Raw genomic sequence first — 20748 nt, 5'->3', positions numbered from 1 at the left:
ATCTTTCACCATCTCCATGGGCACCATTCCACCGATTCTGGCACAATTGGAGTGCTCTTACATTGTTACCAAGAAAATAGATTTGTTCATTTCAGCACCCAATCAACTACTTCGCTCAGTACTTTCAGGTGGGTAGTCCCAAGCTGTCTCCTCTATTCCAGGACAACCCCTTGGTTTTTGGCCGATTACACGCATTCCAATGCCGGCGAGGTATTCGATCGAATACTACTCGCTCAATTACTATTGACTACTGGTTGACCAATGGAAGCCCATCCATACTCTACATAACTTAGAAGAAAATATAGGCTTAGAAGCATTTAGTGGAGCCGTCCATCAGTTCTTAGCAGGTAAACACCTCAATGGTTCTTGGGCAACCCTTAATCATCGTTGTTGACAGTTTATGTCTCTGGTGTAAACCCAAAGTTTTTGGTGGGACCACACAACCATCCCTACTGGAAAGACCGTCATTCCAAGCAATACAAGCTGCCACCAGAAGTTCATAGAGCTTTTAGATACGCGGTTGGGTGTGGACCTATAGGTTACCATTGGCAATTTAGGCTAAATGTTAATGTTTTTACCATAAGCACAAAGAATTAGTAACTAGGGTTGAGTGATCGGGAAAGATCAGATCCCGATCGGCTGGAAAATGATCGGAAATCAGATTTTAGAATCGATCCTAACATCTGAAGATCGGCCCAACCCCACTAGTAACAAAAAAACTCACCAAGAGTTAACTCATCCCAATTACACATCTCTCCTCTTCGTCTTGTATACTGTAACTTTAGCTGAAGGTTATTACAGTGACACCTTCAAGGTAAGAGCTGTGAATTTTCACATACGATATGTCACATCTATCAAAACGAAGAGACTTGACAAATCACGATATCGCCCCCTATATTACCGAACACCAGAGAATTGACATTTAGGCCGAGAGCCTAAGAAACGCAGCTAAACCTTTCAAAATGAGTGGCCTGAACGTAACCGCATCTGACTAATTGTGCCGTATACATTCCCGAACAATATTCAGCTCGTCCGCGGTCTTGTTCTCCAATATTACAATCCTGACACTGATCAAATGCAGCAGACACAGTGGATTTATGAGTGGCCAACTGGTGCCTGATACCGCCGGGATATCGCTAATCCCGTAATCCTCTTCTGCTCGCAATGGCTTGATCCTCTTCAGAACCTGCCACACTGATCTCTACTACTTCTTAGGGCTTCACTCTTTTGGGTCTCCCCCCCTCCATCGCCCACCACTGCCACCCAATCATACTTAGGAGGACAGACTAATCCACCAATTCTCTTCCGTAAAGACTTTCCAATCCTGTGGTGCTAAGTCTATGAAAACAAGACGCCGCGCAAAAGAATGAGCACACGCATGAGCGGCAAGTGCCGAGAGAAGAATAACAAGTTTATTATTAGAAGATTTAGCAAGAAAGGAAGAGGCAGGTGTAGAACAGGAGATTTTTTTCGTCATGCCAGAAATAGATACTGCTGCAAAGTAGAGGTTAAAACATGGCTGGAAACCATGAGAGGATACATCTCGTTTCCTTAAAAAAAAAAAAAAAAATAGTCATTTCCTAAAATTCAAAATTTTTGACGACTAAAGGGTTAAATCTCACAGGAACTTAAGACTTATCTCCAGGCTTTGGTAAAAAGTCCATGACCTGGACTTGGGATGATTATATCTATGGCCGAAGAATAAAAGGTCGCACCCTGTCATTGGGTGTGATGGCCCCGTTCAAAGATTTCGGTAGGATTATTGCAAAAAGTGCTTGGATCCATGACAAAGTATCTCGCTGACCACCAACTAGACATTGATCTAGAAAAATATCCCTAGAAATCTCTCCTTATAGGACGTAAAATGGTTAAAAACATACCAAAACTTGTTGGAGGCGCAGCTTCGAAATAAAAGTTGGTCATTGTCAAAGTCATTGTCCGCCATTTTGCTCCACTGAGCATGCACGTGCTCTAAATGGGGAGGTTAAGCCGTACCAAGACACCTATGCCGGTAGCTTAGCTCTCTTAGAAAAAAAACAGTATTGGGCATGTCCAAATCCAGCTGCCTAATCTTTCTGGCCCCCGATACCTCCATCTTTAAATTGGCCGTACCCAAGAGATCAAGGGTGACAGAATCCAGGACCAGCTCACTATCAAGTTGGGTTACCAAAGCTCTCCACCTTGAAAGGATTAGGTAATTGGAGTCTAATAGATGATCTTTTTGTTCTCAGGGGGTGAGAAGCCACCAGGTGTCCAGCAGCAGCTTCTTCCCCGCTACCCGTCTGAGCACATGCATGCTTGGCAGAGCGAGGGTTGGGAGAAGGTTTAGCCAATAGCTAAAGTGTATTATTTAAAGGGGTTCTCTATGCAAACAAAATTGATGACCTATCAATATCAAATCTGCTGGGGTCCAACACTTGGGTGGGACCCCTGCCGATCAGCTATTCTTGGCAAAATGGAACTAGAAGCAAATAGGACGTGCGCTACACAGAGAACAGCACTGACTTATAGTACGAATAAGGGAGAGTTGCTGCCGTTAACATCTTTTTCCTAGAAACCCTACGTTGCGGAAATGCAACTTTTTTGTTGCAGATTTCGCATTTGAGCCAAAGCCAGGAGTGGATTAAGGACAAGGTAGAAGTGTAAGAACTTCCTGGATATTTCTCATTCCTTTTGAAGGCGTTCTCGACTTTGGCTCAAAAATCGCAACAATAAAAAAAAGTTGCATTTCCGCAACAAGGAGCCTTGACGGAATTGATTCTACAAAATACACACGTGCCTCATTGCAAAGGATTTGCTCACATCAGGGCTGTCTCCTATGCAAGAGATCCCTGGAGCTGAAAGTGGTCCTTTCTGTAGACCAAGAGATGTCATCACTTACTAGATGGTGACCATAAAGTCGTAACACCGTAGTGCATGATGCAATGTACCGAATCCTCATATGTTTACACATAAGCCAATGCTATAAAGGTTGCAGTAAACCCTATAATTTTACATTTCCCAAATTGTTATCTAAGATAAAAAGTAGAAACCAGAAAAGCAAAGTTTTGCAGGAAACGAGAGGATTTCTTCACATGGTCTAAGCAGAAAAGGCCACCAAGATCAGTAAACAGACAAGGGATAGAACAATCCCATCCCGCTCGGGCTCTGAAGCAGCGACACCGATGTTCCATACAGAAATACAAAGGGGAGAGAGCAAACTTGGCTCGAAGCCCCGGAGTACATAATTACACATGCAGGCACACAACAAAAGTTGACAGAGAAAGGTGGGCATGAGGCCAGATCAGCGAGGAATCTCCGGCAAACAAAGTAACGAGAGTTCACAACTCTTGGAAACTACAGAGCTTCGATCGAAGTCGCATAAGAGAAGCATAGAATAAGAACAAGAGAGCTTGCTGGAGGCACACCTACACAGCTCTCGGCTTGAAGCACCGGACTAATCAATACCAAACAAATGGATCCTTTGTGTGTTAAAGAGCCTCTGGTTTTCTATCTTTGTCTCCCCTTGTGACACTACATTCAGGCTGAAGGGGTCAAGAGATGCCTGCAGGACTACAAACCCAACTTGGTTGGTGCGGGCAGACCGCGCCGCCTGTTACAGTCTCATCCACAAAGCTCTATGGCCGGAGCCAAGATTTCCGTGCACTGCGCGGCCGTCCTCAAGTAACCCCAATAGACATGGTTTTAGAGGATAGGTCTGATTAAGGAGAAGCAATCATTACATTTAATTTAGCGTTACTGTGTTTTAATCGGGTTTTACATGTACACAGTATTGTTATCTCGGCTAGAAGTGGACGGATTTCATTGCATTTAAGCCAGGATAGTCTTAAAATGAAAGACATTCATCCTATTTCCTTCTTTCGTTAAGTTTCTAAATTTCTGACCTTTTAATTTCTAAGTTATTGTAAAAAATTGGTCATTCTGTATCGGTTTACTAACAAGTAAAACATCTATAGTAATCTTGTCCAATGGGATACACTTGCTTACTGTACCAAGATATCCGAGACATTCCACGGAAAAGTGGACACCTATCAGAATCTTAGAAGACGGAAACATTGTTTCACATGGGATTCCACTCTGATTCTGTTCTGATCTGTTCAAGACACAGTGCAGTGGTGAAACTCGGAATGGTGGGGCCCAAAGGTGAACATTTAACATTGCGGCCCCCGATCATTATTCTTGGTCTGAAAAGACCCCAGAGTATAAGGACAGCGGTGTATGTGAGGTTCGCGGGCCCGTGGCCTTAATTACCAATCCATTTTCACAGAAGGCGAACGTGACCAGGAGCGAGGATTGGTAAGTAAATAAGCCCTGTGCCAACGCTGCTACCCCGATAGTTACGCTTCTAACACAGAGAACTTTCCTCAATGATAAATTTATATTTGAGACTCCGGAGAGAGATGATCTTTAGCATGGGCAGTCATTGGAAGAACTGTCTACGATTTAGGTGAAGTGTTTTGGAATCTTAGGCTTTGTACCACGGAAGAAGATATCTGTCCATGTTTTTCCAAACAGGGCATGTGGTTGAGGACATTTTTCAATGGGACCCATGTAATGAAAGAGCAGGAGGCAGACCGACAGCCACCAATGGTTTGTTCTAATCACGTGACCGAGGGAATCGAACCAGCCTGGAAACCTGAGGTTAACCCCAAATAGAACCTGGGGGAAATAAGTGTTTAAACAGTCTGTGAATGACCCCTTTAATACATGGGTCACGTTGCAAAAGGTACCGTTAAGGAGGCTACACACATTAGGTCAATGTCAGCCAAATTGGGAGGAGAAATCTCCCAAGTGGCAGATGTTGGGTTGGGGCGATGCATTGTACATTCCCAATCTTTTCCTTCTCAAGTGGGATGAGCCGGAGGCTTCTGGTGATGGCAGATTTCCTTCTCTCTATTGGTAACATATGCACACTTGGCCAAGCCAAGGGTGTACGTATATGGGGAAGGTGGGGATGGATCAGGAAGAACAGAAGTCTGCAGAATGAGAGTCTACCTGGTAGCCATCTAACATGCGTGGCTAGCCTTAAAATATAGCGCCCCTACCAGGATGCCTGGGTCCTTGTATACAATAAGGAGCAGCTTAGGGATGGAAAATTCTCACAACACCAGAGGGTTTTTTTTTTTTTTTTTCAAATTATTTCACAATTTTATTGGTAGAAACGAAGCCGAGGATGACAACACGAAAGATACCCTGAGCAGCCGCCACTGGTGGTTGTGACAGCATTTGATGTTCGGAGGTAAATGGCACTTCAGATGTGAACTGTAGACATTTTGTCACTTGAAACGTTGATATATTTGAGTCTATAAATCCCGTTTTATTTCCCAGAAGTATTTACTTTCTAGGTAATAAAATAGCGAAATGTAACGATGAAGAAAAAAAAAAAAAACATGACGACCGCACCACCGGCCCCAAGAAAGTCTCTGCTCAACCTTCGCGAGGATATAATTGTGTTATACACAATAAGACTCTGAACAGGATTAACTCGGAGTCTTAAGGAAAGAGAAAAAAAAAAACGAGACCCTATCGGAGAGGAAGAAGTTAATATGGAGCTAAAGAACAAACGTTTCTGACTTTGAAGGTCGAGAAAACTCATGGTGGTAATGTTGACGGCTGGTTTCGGCTAGGTCTTGAAGTTGCGGCACATCTTGTGTGTGTGACCATCACTTGCTCTGTCTGGATAGTGTCTAAATCCTTCTCTAATTGGGTTGATGTCCTGGCTAACAAGCTGGTTTCTGCAGCCAGCAACAGATGGATTAGCAGCGACAAGTCAGGAGACGAGGTGTGGGGGGAGGGGGGTGTAGAGGGCGACGTGTGTGTAAAGGAGGTGAGGTTAGGGTGTTAACCAGATTTGTGCTGATTCCATAAGCCCAGTGATCTGTTCCAGGCTCACACTTTCACACCCAGCAGTCTGATGCTCATCATCAGTCCCCAGGAACACGCTAGAGGACACAACAATGGCATTCCCATGCCCAGAAGCCCGAACAACAAAGGCAGAGGCGAGGTTTGCACCTGAAGCCGCTGAAGATCTCTCCATTAAGAGGAGAAACAAAACACGAGGAGCAGGGGGGGGGGGAAGGTTTCGGCTAATGCCGGTGTGATTCAATTAACGGCATTTAACGGGAAATGATTAGATGGGATGGCAAGGTAATGCATTTACAGCCAGGGAGGGCGCGCGCTTTGGGGAACTAACAAGGGATAACCTCACATATTGGAGATCCAGCAGCCGAAAATGGAATTATACCCCCAAGGGCTAGAAGCTTCTAATTGAATAAGCTCAGAGCAGATAGACACAGCGGCCCAGATACATCCGGAGAGGAAAAGGAGATTGAGGACAAGGGCTGGAGAGGGAGGGAATGGATTGTTTCTCATTGCGGACAATAATATGGTATTCGTATATCTGGAGAATTGTACGGAAGTAACGAAAAAAATAAATTACCATTCTGATTTTTACAATAGAAGGAAAGGACGTGGCCGTATACTTTGATATAAAGGTCTATGTATAATCATTGGGGTTCTACTAAACTTCAAAACGGAGTGCCAACAGAACCAAACCCAACAGATGGGTTGGCCTCACCCAAATCAGTCTGTGTTCCCGTCGTGCCTCAAATGTGGTTTTGTCAACAGGCAATGGAGATCTTTGGAGCAGTGAGGGTGCTGCTGTTGCTCCAAAGAACTCATTTGCATATTGACCAGAATACCTTGGTAACAGAGGCAACAATTAATCATAGAACCATGACGCATAAAAAAGGTATTCCCCGCTAGGATATCCCATAAAGGATCATTAGATAAGCACCTATGTCCAAATCGGGGGTCCCCTGACCCCCCCCCCCCCCATTCAGCATTGGTTAGGTTCACATCTGCACCAGGCTCTAAAACAATGGTTACCCACAGACATCAACAGACCCCATCGACTGGTCGGCCGCCATTTTCATACTGAAAGTGGTGGCTAGAAAAGTTCTCTCCACTGATTTCTGGCAGTGTCTTCAGCGTAGAGGTGAACTTGGCCCAAGTCATTCGGTCACTGGCTGCCACATCCAAGTGAGTTAGGAATGGCAAGGTGGGTGCACTTCTATGAACGTTATGGATGCAGCCACCTCTTCGTTTGAACCCTGGGTGCAGTGACTGAGTCACAAAGAAGGACAAAGGTTGGCCTAGGATGGAGATCAATGATGATCCTAGAGGGGGGACTTGCATCTACTAGATATTTACAGCAGATTTTGTCAATAAGTCTAAGGTAGGTAAAGCCTTAATATGAGCTGTCCCCTTGGGGTTACCAAGACTAACATGGATAGCCTATCCTAGGGGTTTCACCTCTGGGCAACACATTCTTGTAGTATGGCTATAGTTGGCAAGGTCATATATGACATATTGTGAAGGGCTCGACCTGACCACAATAGTCATGAGATCGTGGGTCAATAGATGCCACCTGTCACCATTGACCCAATCAGATATGGCTACGTAGACTCTGATGGACCGTAGTAGCTGGTGTGGTCCACCAGTGAATTTTGGAGAGCACTAGGACATATCTAGATTATTTTCCCCACATTACTTAAAGGATTTTTACCTTGGACATGTATGACGTATCCACAGGCAGTCTCAGACATGTTTAGGACCCCGATAGAAGTTTATGGAGAGACCCACCATGTATTCCCTTTTCCCTCCAGTACAGATACAAAATTGGGAACTCTGACTCCTATCTTGGGAATGAGGTGGGACCCGGATGTTTTGGACACAAGAACACGCCTTTAACGTCCATCATTACCCATCTACTTGGCGCATTGCCATGTTTGAACCAGAAGTAGAGCGGAATCCAGTAGACCAAGTAGTGTGAATCATTACATCAACCTCTTCGCTCAAGTACTAAAGCAAGTGGAATGTTAATTGGCATCATAATTTTAATTGGGTAACATAAGGAAAAGTCCGCATGCAGATAGGAGATATTACACATTACATACACACCGCCTAATAAAATCTGTCAGCACCTGACAAAAAATATATCTTTCCCGTAACCAAAAAGTGACTATTAAAAAATGTAATTTGTGGACTCCCGTGTTACGAGGTATAAAGCTCGGTCTGTTTATAGATTTTACAACCCGGGATTTGGGAGAATTAACATATCAGACACTTTAATGCACATTATTATGGCCACCACTTCTAGTAAAACCTGATTTGTAACTCAACACCCCGGATGAGTCATCTGGTAGGTCGTACAGTAATCCGGAAGAGTCCTGTCCATCTTCTGAGTCTGGTATGGCAGCCTGGCTCCAGTCATAGTGGTTTTTACCCACCATGGAAAGTCCAATTTGCCATGGACCACCCAATAACTATGGAACAGGTTTTATCTTATGGGTCCCTATCCACCGGCCACCAAGCCTAATAATAGACAAACACTTGCCAATTTCGTAGGGATTTTCTTTCAACCAGTCACAGAGAAGGTTACAATGTATCACTCCTCTATACTGATACTATCACTTGATAGGTGTGGCACGTTAAACATTCCGGTGGCATCAGCGTACACATTATGGGTCTATTGATCGAGCGTTACTCGGAGGATAGTAATGGACGTCGCCGGTTTGGTAGATTTAATACATGCAATGTCCACTACAGACACAAATCCAATCATAAACATGGCATGGCGTCTAAACCCGCTGCTATCATTTTGCTAAACATTTGCAGATGGCTACAGATACGACTACCTTTTGATCAGATTTGTGGTAAAAGTAAATAATCCATAGATAACAATCACTATAGTCAAGGCTAAATCCCACTAATCTTTAGGTATAAAGCTCGGATTACAGCCGGACCCCCGTGCGTTACGCCTGATGTTTCCTATTTATAATTGGGGTGTGGAAGTCCCAAAGGATGCGGCTTAAAGGGACGTCCTCATTAAGGACAGACGCGGCTGGGTAATACGGTATTTAGAGATCTTTTCCCTGGGATTCAATAGGTTTCATTAGGCAAAACCAGGTTAAGAATGAAATGATGAGAAGACTGTAACAGTAATAACCATCCGAAATCCCGACTGCGAGGGAGAAGGTAGTGGCAGGTGCAAGATCGCACCAATGCTTTCCAAGAAGAAGCTTCTATAAGACTCCTTTGTGACCAGTCTAATTTGGCCCTTCAATTTTCTTTGATATATTTTATTTAATGGAGTTTGATACATTTTAGATACAATTTGTTTTCCAGGTTATCACGTGATTTCCTCTTTACACGGCAACACATTATTGGGCCGAGTCTGGTTCCGCCTTATGTATCACACTATTGGTCACTACTGGAGTGATCCTTTAAGAACCTGATAAGTAAGTCTTTGCTTTCATAAGGTCTTGTGATGAGACAATGGACTAATATTAAACAAATCCCTCCCAACTTGCCTCTAGGTCAAATGGTCATACTGATCTTTCCTAAAAACAGGACCCATCACCAACTATAGCCGCTGCTCCACTGATTCCGGCGCAATTAGAAGTTTTTCTGTTCCCAAGCAAGCGTTTCTATTAGTTTCAGCACCCAATATACTAGTTAAGCTCTCTACACAGTCAGGTGGGCGGGTACTTGTCTATCTAATCCAGCCCAGGACAGTGCAAAGCCTATTTGCCATACCATCAGCACCAATTGCTCAGGAATGGTGGGGGCCTTCAAATTCTGTCCCAGTGTAACCCATACAGAGGTGGATGGTTCTTCACTAGAGCAGACCACATGGGACCACCCACCTGACAGACAAGGTAGATGGGATTCTACAACAAATGATTTCTCAGGCATGGTGGGGGCTGGAGAAGAAACTCCAACTGTGCCAGAATCTGCACCAATAGGTATACTCCAAATGGACCAACTAATCATTCTCCTATGAATCTCATACAGTGTTGGACTGAGGTTCCTCGGGTCAACCAGATGAAAATGACTCTAGCAGTCCACCCTTCTACAATCCCAAAGAAATGGTCCATTAAATTTGGACCATTATTAGTTGGAATTGATGGAGATGGTGAAGGCTCCTCTGTAGACACTTACAAGGGTACACAGATCATTGGAATCCCTGTTTTCGGTCGGCATCATTTTCTACGCTAGTGCTTTGATGTTTAGGCTTGAAATAGTCAATCGGTATTTCTGAAGATGAGCCAATGCTTCTCCTCCGAATACATTTTTCATGAACACACAGCAATTCTAGAAGGGTCAGGTCACCAAACGGCCTACCATACATCAACTTGAAAATCCACTGTCTCCAAATTGTCCATTGCCTCTCCCTTGCATCTCATCTTTCCGAAGCCACTAGTTTATGTTTCACGACGACGTAGAATATAGAATGTTCCATCTCAGAGCTCGTCTAACAAGGTTTGTAAACATCAGTCACATCAATAGATGTGGGAGGTCAGCGCCATTCATAAAACCGCTGCAGTAGGCAATGCTTCTATATACTGCCTAGGTGTAGGACATGGAAAGTAGTTTCAATAGATTGACCGTACGGATTGTTCGAACCATGAAGGTCTATGGAACACAAGAACTAGAGGATTTATTGGATTGGATGGTCTGACCTATGATAAAGTGTTCCGATCCAATCAATGTTACTATATTTGTAGCATGCAGGATGGGGTGTATTGTATACAGCCAGAAAAATATCACTTTGTATAATTTGGAAGCTCAGAAGATCATCCTGATAAGGAATTATACATAGAAGATAGCAGATATATAGATGATGTATTTGTGCTATATTGAGTATGGATGATGTAGGTGTGCTATATAGAACAACTGGTGTTGCTTCCCGGCTTAACTCAACACACTTACCAATTCGGGATGCATCAAATAAGTTTCCATTAGCCGTGGTCAGACTGAAGACTAGAAGGCCCTATAGCTGCTCATTACTAGGAACCTGGAACCTATATACACAACCCCTACAGCTTTGAAGGCCTAACCTTAAAAAGAGAACTATGATCCCTCTCTCAGACCCAAATCATGGACAAGGGTTGTCAAACCTATAGAGTTAAATAAAACCCCCATCACTTCCATCCCTTCCCCTGCCGCTCCGATGCCGATACTTCCATGGCCCCATACTGTTCTCTACTCTTCCTGAGTTGACCTGACCTGCGACCTTTGAAGCCAATCACTGACAAGTCAACTCCACTTTGTTGACCCTACAGCCTGTGGTTGGCCGTGACAGTCCTAAGTATTGACGTCATTGATGGAGAAGGAAGGAAATTGCCTTGCATGGGACCAGCGTAGCATCAGTAACTAGGTTAGGAATACTAGTGATATTTTACATCATTCCAAATCCAGAATGTTTATAACTACATGACCTTGGGTCAACCAGATGAAATGGTCTCTAGGAGTCCACCCTCCTACAACCCCCAAAGAAATGGTCCATAGTAACCATTAAATTTGGGCCATCATTGGGCCCAACAGAGGATACTCCGGTACTCTGTATGAATAGGTTACCCCACGTATGAGATCAGTGTTGGACTTGACCACCACTTATTGGATTGTATTTTACGACTCATTTCCAAAGCCCAACAAAAAAGAAAATGGTTTTATATACTTGGCCTAAAGATAAAAGCAAAAATATACTACAAATGTGGAAAGACAACAAACACTGCCAGAAAGCATGATGTCTGGTGATGGGGCAACACTAAACGATGTGACTTGGGTCTTCCTTGCGATTCTCTCTCTTACCAGTTTCAGGATGTTCCATCTCACCGATGCTACCATCAGGGGTGGTTCGCTCATAGTGGTCTTCTGGGAGAGCCAGGGGCCCTATTCTTGGACCAGAAGATGACTTGCTGCTTGGGGTCTCTGACTCCTCTAGGCCGCTGTCATAGTAGCTGTGCTGAGAAGGGTCCTGGATGTCAGGCGCCTGATTGGATGTGGAAAACGTCACTCGACGATGAGGTAACTGCGGAAGGCAAGGGAAGAGTCGGTTACAAGTGGAAGTTTATAAGCAAGACGGAAACAAGTATAAATATATTATAATGTAAAATAGTTCATTGTATAAGATGCCTTAGTCTATTGCACATATGAAAGATCCATCTATGCACACCAATATTAAGGATACATTCCTTGGCAACCAGGAATACATAACATTGCAGTCAATAATAGAGCTCCTGATGATGGCGTTAGCCCGGGTGCTATAGAAACAGCCACATAATAGAACATATAAAGGGATGGAGTATCCAGAAATAAGATAAATCCCAACCATGTTCTTCTTTCCAAAGTTAAGTCCACCTCAAGAACATATCCAACATGGTGACAACCATAAAGAGCCTTGACTCCCCCCAGCATAAATGCTCGTAGCGTTATTGGTTTAGGACCCCCATTTACAGACACAATGTGAACTATAATCATTGTAACAAACCCAACCTATGTACATCAATTAAAAAGCCGTGTGATGAGGCTATGGAACCCTTGTGAAGAGCGTTGGACTCTTTGGAATACAAAGTTACAATCATTCGATTTACATGTGACCAGATCCATAATACAGTTCAGGGCTGTTGATATAGAACAGTCCATGTTGCCAACTCATAATGGACATCCAGATTCAGATTAAGAGGATGATAAAACATTCAGAACTCAACCAAATTCCTTCCTGTAGATCTCTAGATCCTCTCTCGTTTGGCCACAGGAAAATGGCCGACATATGCGCAGTCGGCGCTTTTGGATGAAGACGTGCGGTGACACAGGACAGTAGGCGGAGGCAGAGAAGAAGATGGAGGGCATTATTATGTAATTTTTTCTGTTGCCCACCATTGGCATCGGCCCTATGGTGATGAGCAAAAGTCAAAAAGCAAATGTGAACAAAGCCTAGGTTGCATAGAGTTGGGAGACAGTTCATGGTGGTATGGAGTTTCATATACGTCCTCCACACTGAGGGAATGCAGAGAGTGCAGCTGTCCCCGGGCCCATGGCCTCCAACTTTCCAGTCTATCAAATGGGTGCCAAAAATGATACATTGAGAACCAGAGGTTCGTAACAGGAGAAGGCTCCGCGCTCACTGGTGATGGAATGATGCAGGAATCAGAATATCCAATATGGAATATTTTTATTGAGGTAGATAAAACAGCACAACGCGTTTCAGGCCTGGCCCTTTCTCAAGTGCAAATGTGCAGGTCACGTCGGGCCAGATGCAAAATATACAGGATTTTAATTTTAGTCATCTGAACAATCGTCAGATCAGGCCCTTTGACACAACACTATTAAAATCTATAGATTTCAGCCCATCCTGAGCCACGTCGCACCGCAGCGGCTGATAAGGCTCCGGCTCAGGTTCTGCGTTTTTGAAGACAAAGTTAAGAAACATCTCAAAGCGCTCCCTTAAAGCCTCGTCGTAAACACATCGACAACCTCGGCTGGCCTCTCTGCTAATGCCGCGCTGCGTTTCGATTCTGAAAAAAAACAACCCCCGTGACATCAATAACACTTTTGAGATTATAGTCAAATCCCAGTCCCCTGAAGTTTCAGTATGTGAATGGCCACAATCTCCGGCTCCGGCCATTTGTCTCAGGCGGAGATGATACCTGTATTAAATAACAGATGTTTATGGATATTCACAGATGCCTGCATTCACAATGGCTCCGACGCGTTCTGCACTCGGCTGCCTCATGTTTACAGATAAAAGCTTTCAAGACATAAGTGTTTCTGCAAGTCTGGATATTAGAAACATCAGTTAGCCAATAAAAGGTCAACGCTCGCAGGAACAATATATATGTGTGTGCGGGTCTTGTCATTGATGTTCTACTGCAGGCAGATAGATGGAGGTGATCGCAACGGCGGACTCTGCACTCTACAGGGTTAACTTTATCCAAGACAAGACATTGTCGAAATAATTGGAGTGAAAACCTGCAGGATTTTTCCTAATAAAGATGGCGATATAAGTGCCGATAATTTTCAGGTCAATAATGTGACAATTGACCCGGCAAAACCATCACAAACAATGGAAATCTGCTCCATCGCTCGGAAAATCTCTCAGATTGGGTTTAAGGGCTGTTCCCGCTATGTGGACACCGTGCATGGCCGCATTTAACCACTTCAGGACCAGGCTAAGTTTCCTGGTTTAGAAAAAGAACTCCCCCCCCCCCTTTTTTTTTTTTGGACCATACATGGGGTTTGGGGGGGCTATAACTTTTTTCCATTGGGGTTTTTCAAAATTTTTCTCTTTTGGCAACAGTGTTGTTGCCAAGAGCAGGACTAGAACCTATGATGTGGGTGTGGTAAGGTCATTCAACTACAAAATGCCACCAAACAAGAGGAAGATGAGACCCCAAAGACTATTACCCCCCCACACACCCACAGACCCCAAAGACCTTTAAACCACCCAACCACTCTATGCCCCAAACAAGAATAACGAGACCCCAAGGATGCACGTATCCCATACCACACACCCCACCCCCTTCTCCCACCCCCTACCATTCTTTGCTTTGGCAATACCAAATGTTTTTCATCAGTTACGCTAATAAAGCCAGTTTGTATCTTGTAAAAAGGGACACTTTAGACCTCCGAGTATTCCCAGTGTACACATTAAACTTCTAGCGAAAAATGGTACGCAACTGCAGCCTTACACTAGGTTCATGCTTTCGCTCGGGTTTCCATTCTTCAGGTTCACTTGGTAACCCAAGAAACCCCCCCAAAAAACAGAAACCCAATCTGCTTACAAAGCGATTCCCAGCAGAAGCCTCCAGACCCCAATGGGTCCACTGGGTCTCCACTCAAAAATGCAGAGAGTAAAGTCCATAGCAGAATGGGGGACAGATGGAAACTGAGCACCGGTGTGAATACAGCCTTTGTTGCTTTCGTCTACATGGTTTTCCTATAAGTCCTGTGAGCTATATGCTCTACGTCCATTACATTGCTGCTATATACCATACACCAGGGCATGGGCATATTGGTTGTCCAAGGGAGCCAAGTTTAAAAAGACTTGTATCTGCCGCCATCTTGGCCCATCACCCTATTACTTCCATAGAAACCAGTATACTGAGCGAGTAGACAATGCTTCATCACAAGGACCTCTGTATACTGTTTGTGTAAGCACAGATAATGGTATATAGTGATCTGGTCACACAAGCAACTGATAACCTGGTGTTAATTTACCAAGTGTCAATAGGTGTGTGTGTGTGTCTAGAGGGTTACACATCTGTGAATCAATAGAGATTGAGACATGTGTAACACAGATAAGTCCAATCTACTCCGGCCACCAATGACGCCTGAACTAAATCTATAGCCAAGAATAGGTTTTACTTCAATGGAATTTCATCATCTTATATCTGGATTCCAGAGAACCAGGTTCTCAAAAAAAAAAAAAAAAAAAAATTGGGGGGACCCGAATTGAGAGTCTCCATTGGATCTCTAGCCAAATGGACAGGCAAAGTATATACAGTCCTATGAAAAGGTTTGGGCACCCCTATTAATCTTAATCATTTTTAGTTCTAAATATTTTGGTATTTGCAACAGCCATGTCAGTCTGATATATCTAATAACCGATGGACACAGTAATATTTCAGGATTGAAATGAGGTTTATTGTACTAACAGAAAATGTGCAATATGCATTAAACCAAAATTTGACCGGTGCAAAAGTATGGGCACCTCAACAGAAAAGTGACATTAATATTTAGTAGATCCTCCTTTTGCAAAGATAACAGCCTCTAGTCGCTTCCTGTAGCTTTTAATCAGTTCCTGGATCCTGGATAAAGGTATTTTGGACAAACAATTCAAGTTCAGTTAAGTTAGATGGTGGCCGAGCATGGACAGCCCGCTTCAAATCATCCCACAGATGTTCAATGATATTCAGGTCTGGGGACTGGGATGGCCATTCCAGAACATTGTAATTGTTCCTCTGCATGAATGCCTGAGGATTTGGAGCGGTGTTTTGGATCATTGTCTTGCTGAAATATCCATCCCCGGCGTAACTTCAACTTCGTCACTGATTCTTGAACATTATTCTCAAGAATCTGCTGATACTGAGTGGAATCCATGCGACCCTCAACTTTAACAAGATTCCCGATGCCGGCATTGGCCACACAGCCCCAAAGCATGATGGAACCTCCACCAAATTTTACAGTGGGTAGCATGTGTTTTTCTTGGAATGCTGTTTCTTTTTGGACGCCATGCATAACGCCTTTTTTTTATAACCAAACAACTCAATTTTTGTTTCCAAAATGAAGCTGCCTTGTCCAAATGTGCTTTTTCATACCTCAGGCAACTCTATTTGTGGCGTACGTGCAGAAACGGCTTCTTTCTCATCACTCTCCCATACAGCTTCTATTTGTGCAAAGTGCGCTGTATTACTGACTGATGCACAGTGACACCATCTGCAGCAAGATGATGCTGCAGCTCTTTGGAGGTGTCTGTGGATTGTCCTTGACTGTTCTCACCATTCTTCTTCTCTGCCTTTCTGATATTTTTCTTGGCCTGCCACTTCTGGGCTTAACAAGAACTGTCCCTGTGGTCTTCCATTTTCTTACTATGTTCCTCACAGTGGAAACTGACAGGTTAAATCTCTGAGACAACGTTTTGTATCCTTCCCCTGAACAACTATGTTGAACAATCTTTGTTTTCAGATCATTTGAGAGCGGGCTGTCCATGTTCGGCGACCATCAAACTTAACTGAACTTGAATTGTTTTGTAGAAAGAAATGGTCCAAAATACCTTTATCCAGGATCCAGGAACTGATTAAAAGCTACAGGAAGCGACTAGAGGCTGTTATCTTTGCAAAAGGAGGATGTACTAAATATTAATGTCACTTTTCTGTTGAGGTGCCCATACTTTTGCACCGGTCAAATTTTGGTTTAATGCATATTGCACATTTTCTGTTAGTACAATAAACCTCATTTCAATCCTGAAATATTACTGTGTCCATCAGTTATTAGATATATCAAACTGAAATGGCTGCTGCAAACACCAAAATATTTAGAACTAAAAATGATTAAGATTAATAGGGGTGCCCAAACTTTTTCATAGGACTGTATAATGTGCTATATTATTCTTCCCTAGGAAAAGGAACACCACTCCAACTCTTATAGACAACCAACCACAAGGATTAACAAAGATCTTATGTGCTTTTCTCAAGGACACCAGGTGGAGTAGATGTTAGCGGCTTTCATATAGGTGCTCACCCCCAACACCCACAGGGGCCAGTTGATTGAATGGGGGAGCCAATTTACCCATTCGTGTATTTTTGGCATGTGGGAGAAAACTGGAGTACCCAGAGGAAACCCATGCAAACACGGGAAGAACATACTAAATCCATACAGACATTACCCTTGGTCAGATTCGAACCCAGGACCCCGGTGCTAACCACTGAGCCACAGTGCACGATACCATGTCCTGGATTCTATCATTAAATCACATTTTTTCTCAATCACACGTAGGAATAGTCTTAAGAAAGGCAATTCTTCTGCTACCTTTCGATGTCTTCTCCGCGACACCGTTCCATAGAAATCCGGGTTTTCATTTGTATGCAAAAGAATTCTCTTGCAGCACTGGGGGCGGCCCCCAATGCTGCGAGAGAAATCACCAGCGACGCCTCTATATTCTTCTGGAACGCCCTCTGCCTGTGTCTTCTTCCGACCTGGATTTCAATCTTCTACTCCTCGAGCTTCGGGTAGAGCAGACTGGGCATGCCCGCAGTCACAAGAAAAATGGCCGCTTAAACAGTAAGCGGCCATTTTTTTGTGGCATGTGAGCATGCGCAGTTGGCTCTGCCTGAGGCCCGATGGCAAAGCCGACTGTGCATGCGTAAAAGTTTGAACCCAGCTCCAGGAGAAGACGCGTAGCGAGGCCGTTCCTGGAGAAGATGGAGGCGGCGCTAGAGATTTCTCTCGCAGCATTGGGGACGCCCCCAGTGCTGCGAGAGAACTCATTTACATACAGACGAAAACCGGGATTTCTACCAAATGGCGGTGCGGAGAAGACATCTAAAGGTAGGAGAAGAAGAGCCTTTCTTAAGGCTATTCCTACGTGTGATCGAGAAATGATAGGATCCCTTTAATTCAGAATTGTTACAAAGATGCAGAAATCTATGTAAAAAATTAATGGATCCGAAAGATTAAGACACAACTGTATCAATATTTTAGCAACAAAACATTTAACCTTTGTAGACATCTTATATAAAGGATTGTCTTATCTTATCTAGAAGATTCGAAGAGCATATTACATAAGACCTTTATAGAACTTTAGTATTCATTCTCCCCCCAAGCAGTTGACGGGTTGCAAAAAAATATTTAATGAGTCCGATCCGAGCGTCAGGATTCTCTTTAGAGATCCCGGCTCTAGAATTTCCTAGAGAGATTCTCTTCAAGCTTAAAGAGTTCTTGTACAGGATCTATGGCGTAACCATTTTCAAATTTATCTCAAAAACTCTGAGGAGCCCTGACAAGATTGGATGTGAGCAGGAAAAACAAGATCAAGGCAGACAACCCAGGAGGAACAGTACAACAGTATACCGCCTCAAGGAAACCACTACTGGAAATTGCAGGATTTTTTATTTTTTTTTCACAATACTAAGATAAGATAGATAAATTGTTCAGCGCTAGAGACGGGAAACCGGCCCAAAGTTCTTCACGTTCCTGTATCTATGGCAAAGAGAACTGCAAAATTCCACCTGGCTACGCTACTTTTTTTGAAGAATAGTTCTGGAAGAATTTTTGAGAAGTCTATCTAGAGAGGTTACGTCCTGGTGTTAATACAAAGCTTCTTTCAAATCGAAAGTTTCCCATGTACTCCATTATGAAGTTCCATGGGTTATAGAAGTGGCGGCGAACCTATGGCACGGGTGTCAGAGGTGGCACTCAGAGTCCTCTCTTTGGGCACCCATCTTTGGAACAGATTACACTGTGTAGGGGACCACTGTGCTGCAGATTATACTGTGTGTGGACCACTGTGCAGCAGATTATACTGTGTGGGGACCACTGTGCAGCAGATTATACTGTGTGGGGACCACTGTGCTGCAGATTGTACTGTGTGGGGACCACTGTGCAGCAGATTATACTGTGTGGGGGCCACTGTGCTGCAGATTGTACTGTGTGGGGACCACTGTGCAGCAGATTATACTGTGTGGGGACCACTGTGCTGCAGATTGTACTGTGTGGGGACCACTGTGCAGCAGATTATACTGTGTGGGGACCACTGTGCAGCAGATTATACTGTGTGGGGACCACTGTGCTGCAGATTATACTGTGTGGGGACCACTGTGCAGCAGATTATACTGTGTGGGGACCACTGTGCAGCAGATTATACTGTGTGCAGGGCACTGTGGAGCAGATTATACTGTGTGGGGACCACTGTGCAGCAGACTATACTGTGTAGGGGACCACTGTGCAGCAGATTATACTGTGTGGGGACCACTGTGCAGCAGATTATACTGTGTGGGGACCACTGTGCAGCAGATTATACTGTGTGGGGGACCACCGTGCAGCAGATTATACTGTGTGGGGGACCACTGTGCAGCAGATTATACTGTGTGGGGGACCACTGTGCAGCAGATTATACCGTGTAGGGGACCACTGTGCAGCAGATTATACTGTGTAGCGGACCACTGTGCAGCAGATTATACTATGTGGGGGTCACTGGGAAGCAATTTGAACTGTGTGTGTGTGGGGGGTCACAGTGGAGCAGAAAGCTCTACAAAGCCCCATTCACATGACCGTATTTTGCAGGTCCGTAGACGTCTACACTTGTGGATCCGCACATTATTAAGGTTAAATTTCTGTGTTGGCATTTTGTGATAAATTAGTGGGTTTTGGGTTGCAGTTTGGGCACTCCGTCTCTAAAAGTTTCGCCATCACTGTGTTAGAGTCTCCGATTTCTCTCTATAAACTAAACAATATATATGGGACCAGGTCCCCCCCCACACACACAATTTTTCCATACATCTATCCCTTGCGAACCTCTTGTAAATGTATCTGACTATAGACCTCAGTAGGTGGCCACCAAACTAGGAACGTTCCATAGTGACGTCTACTTGCCTGAAAAGGGCCCACAATCAACAAGTGTCTCCCAAAAAATTTATAGAAAATTAAATCTAAATATCCTCTAGTTAACCTGATAATAGAGACAAGATTAGGAGATACACTCGGTCTTAGAACCATTACGATGTAGCTGTTAAGTTCCATTGGGACATTGAAAATGCAATTTCCAATCGGCAAATCACTAGTTCATAATATTTCACCGGCTCAATATATCTTCTCGCAATACGACTTTCGAAAATATTTCCCTTTGATTAAAAGAATGCCCAAAATGCTGCATCTTTTCCCCATGACAAGATTTATGCCTAGCTATTTTTCAAGTAGCAACGTTTGGATTAATAAAAAGTAAGCCCGCGAAGAGGTGAATCCGCGAGTAAATTAACTCTGTTCATCGAGGTGGAACATCGAAGGAATATTTTCTTATACTTACGGTAAACCCCTTCTCCGAGATGCATCGGCGGAACGCAGAATTAAAATAGCTATATTAATCCATCGCATTCTAAACCACCCTGATTTCCTTCTTCTCTTTGATGGTCTATATTTACTAATCACTTTACTTCCGCCACATTGGGCAAAAATTACATTACAAAAAGTTGGCATTCCATCACATTGGCGGGATTGATGAGCGGAGTCAGGTGCAGGCGTTCGTCATCACAAAAGGGAAACAAAGTAGCAAATAAAATTCTATCAACTGTGTATAATTTAATTTCCTCCAAGATCACCTTCATAGCGATAGAACTAAGTACAACGCTCCGGCCTCGCCCTACGGTGGGCAAACACAAGGGTCGTAAACTGGTAAACTGGAGAGAA

General features: G+C 43.8%; 1 protein-coding gene across 2 annotated transcripts in view; it reads right to left on the bottom strand.

The window, feature by feature from the left end:
- The window catches only part of PCDH1 (protocadherin 1), a 134558-nt gene that overhangs the window by 18988 nt on the left and 94822 nt on the right, over window positions 1-20748 (bottom strand). For both annotated transcript variants that reach the window (XM_075275425.1, XM_075275426.1), the window contains exon 4: window positions 11659-11878. In XM_075275425.1, the coding sequence (XP_075131526.1) occupies window positions 11659-11878 (220 nt within the window). The remainder of the gene's footprint in view (window positions 1-11658; window positions 11879-20748) is intronic.

This window comes from Leptodactylus fuscus, chromosome 5 (genome assembly GCF_031893055.1).
Source record: "Leptodactylus fuscus isolate aLepFus1 chromosome 5, aLepFus1.hap2, whole genome shotgun sequence".
NCBI classification, from domain to species: domain Eukaryota; kingdom Metazoa; phylum Chordata; class Amphibia; order Anura; family Leptodactylidae; genus Leptodactylus; species Leptodactylus fuscus.
The sequence above is the reverse complement of the archived record's forward strand: the minus strand, read 5'-3'. Positions and strand labels throughout refer to the sequence as shown.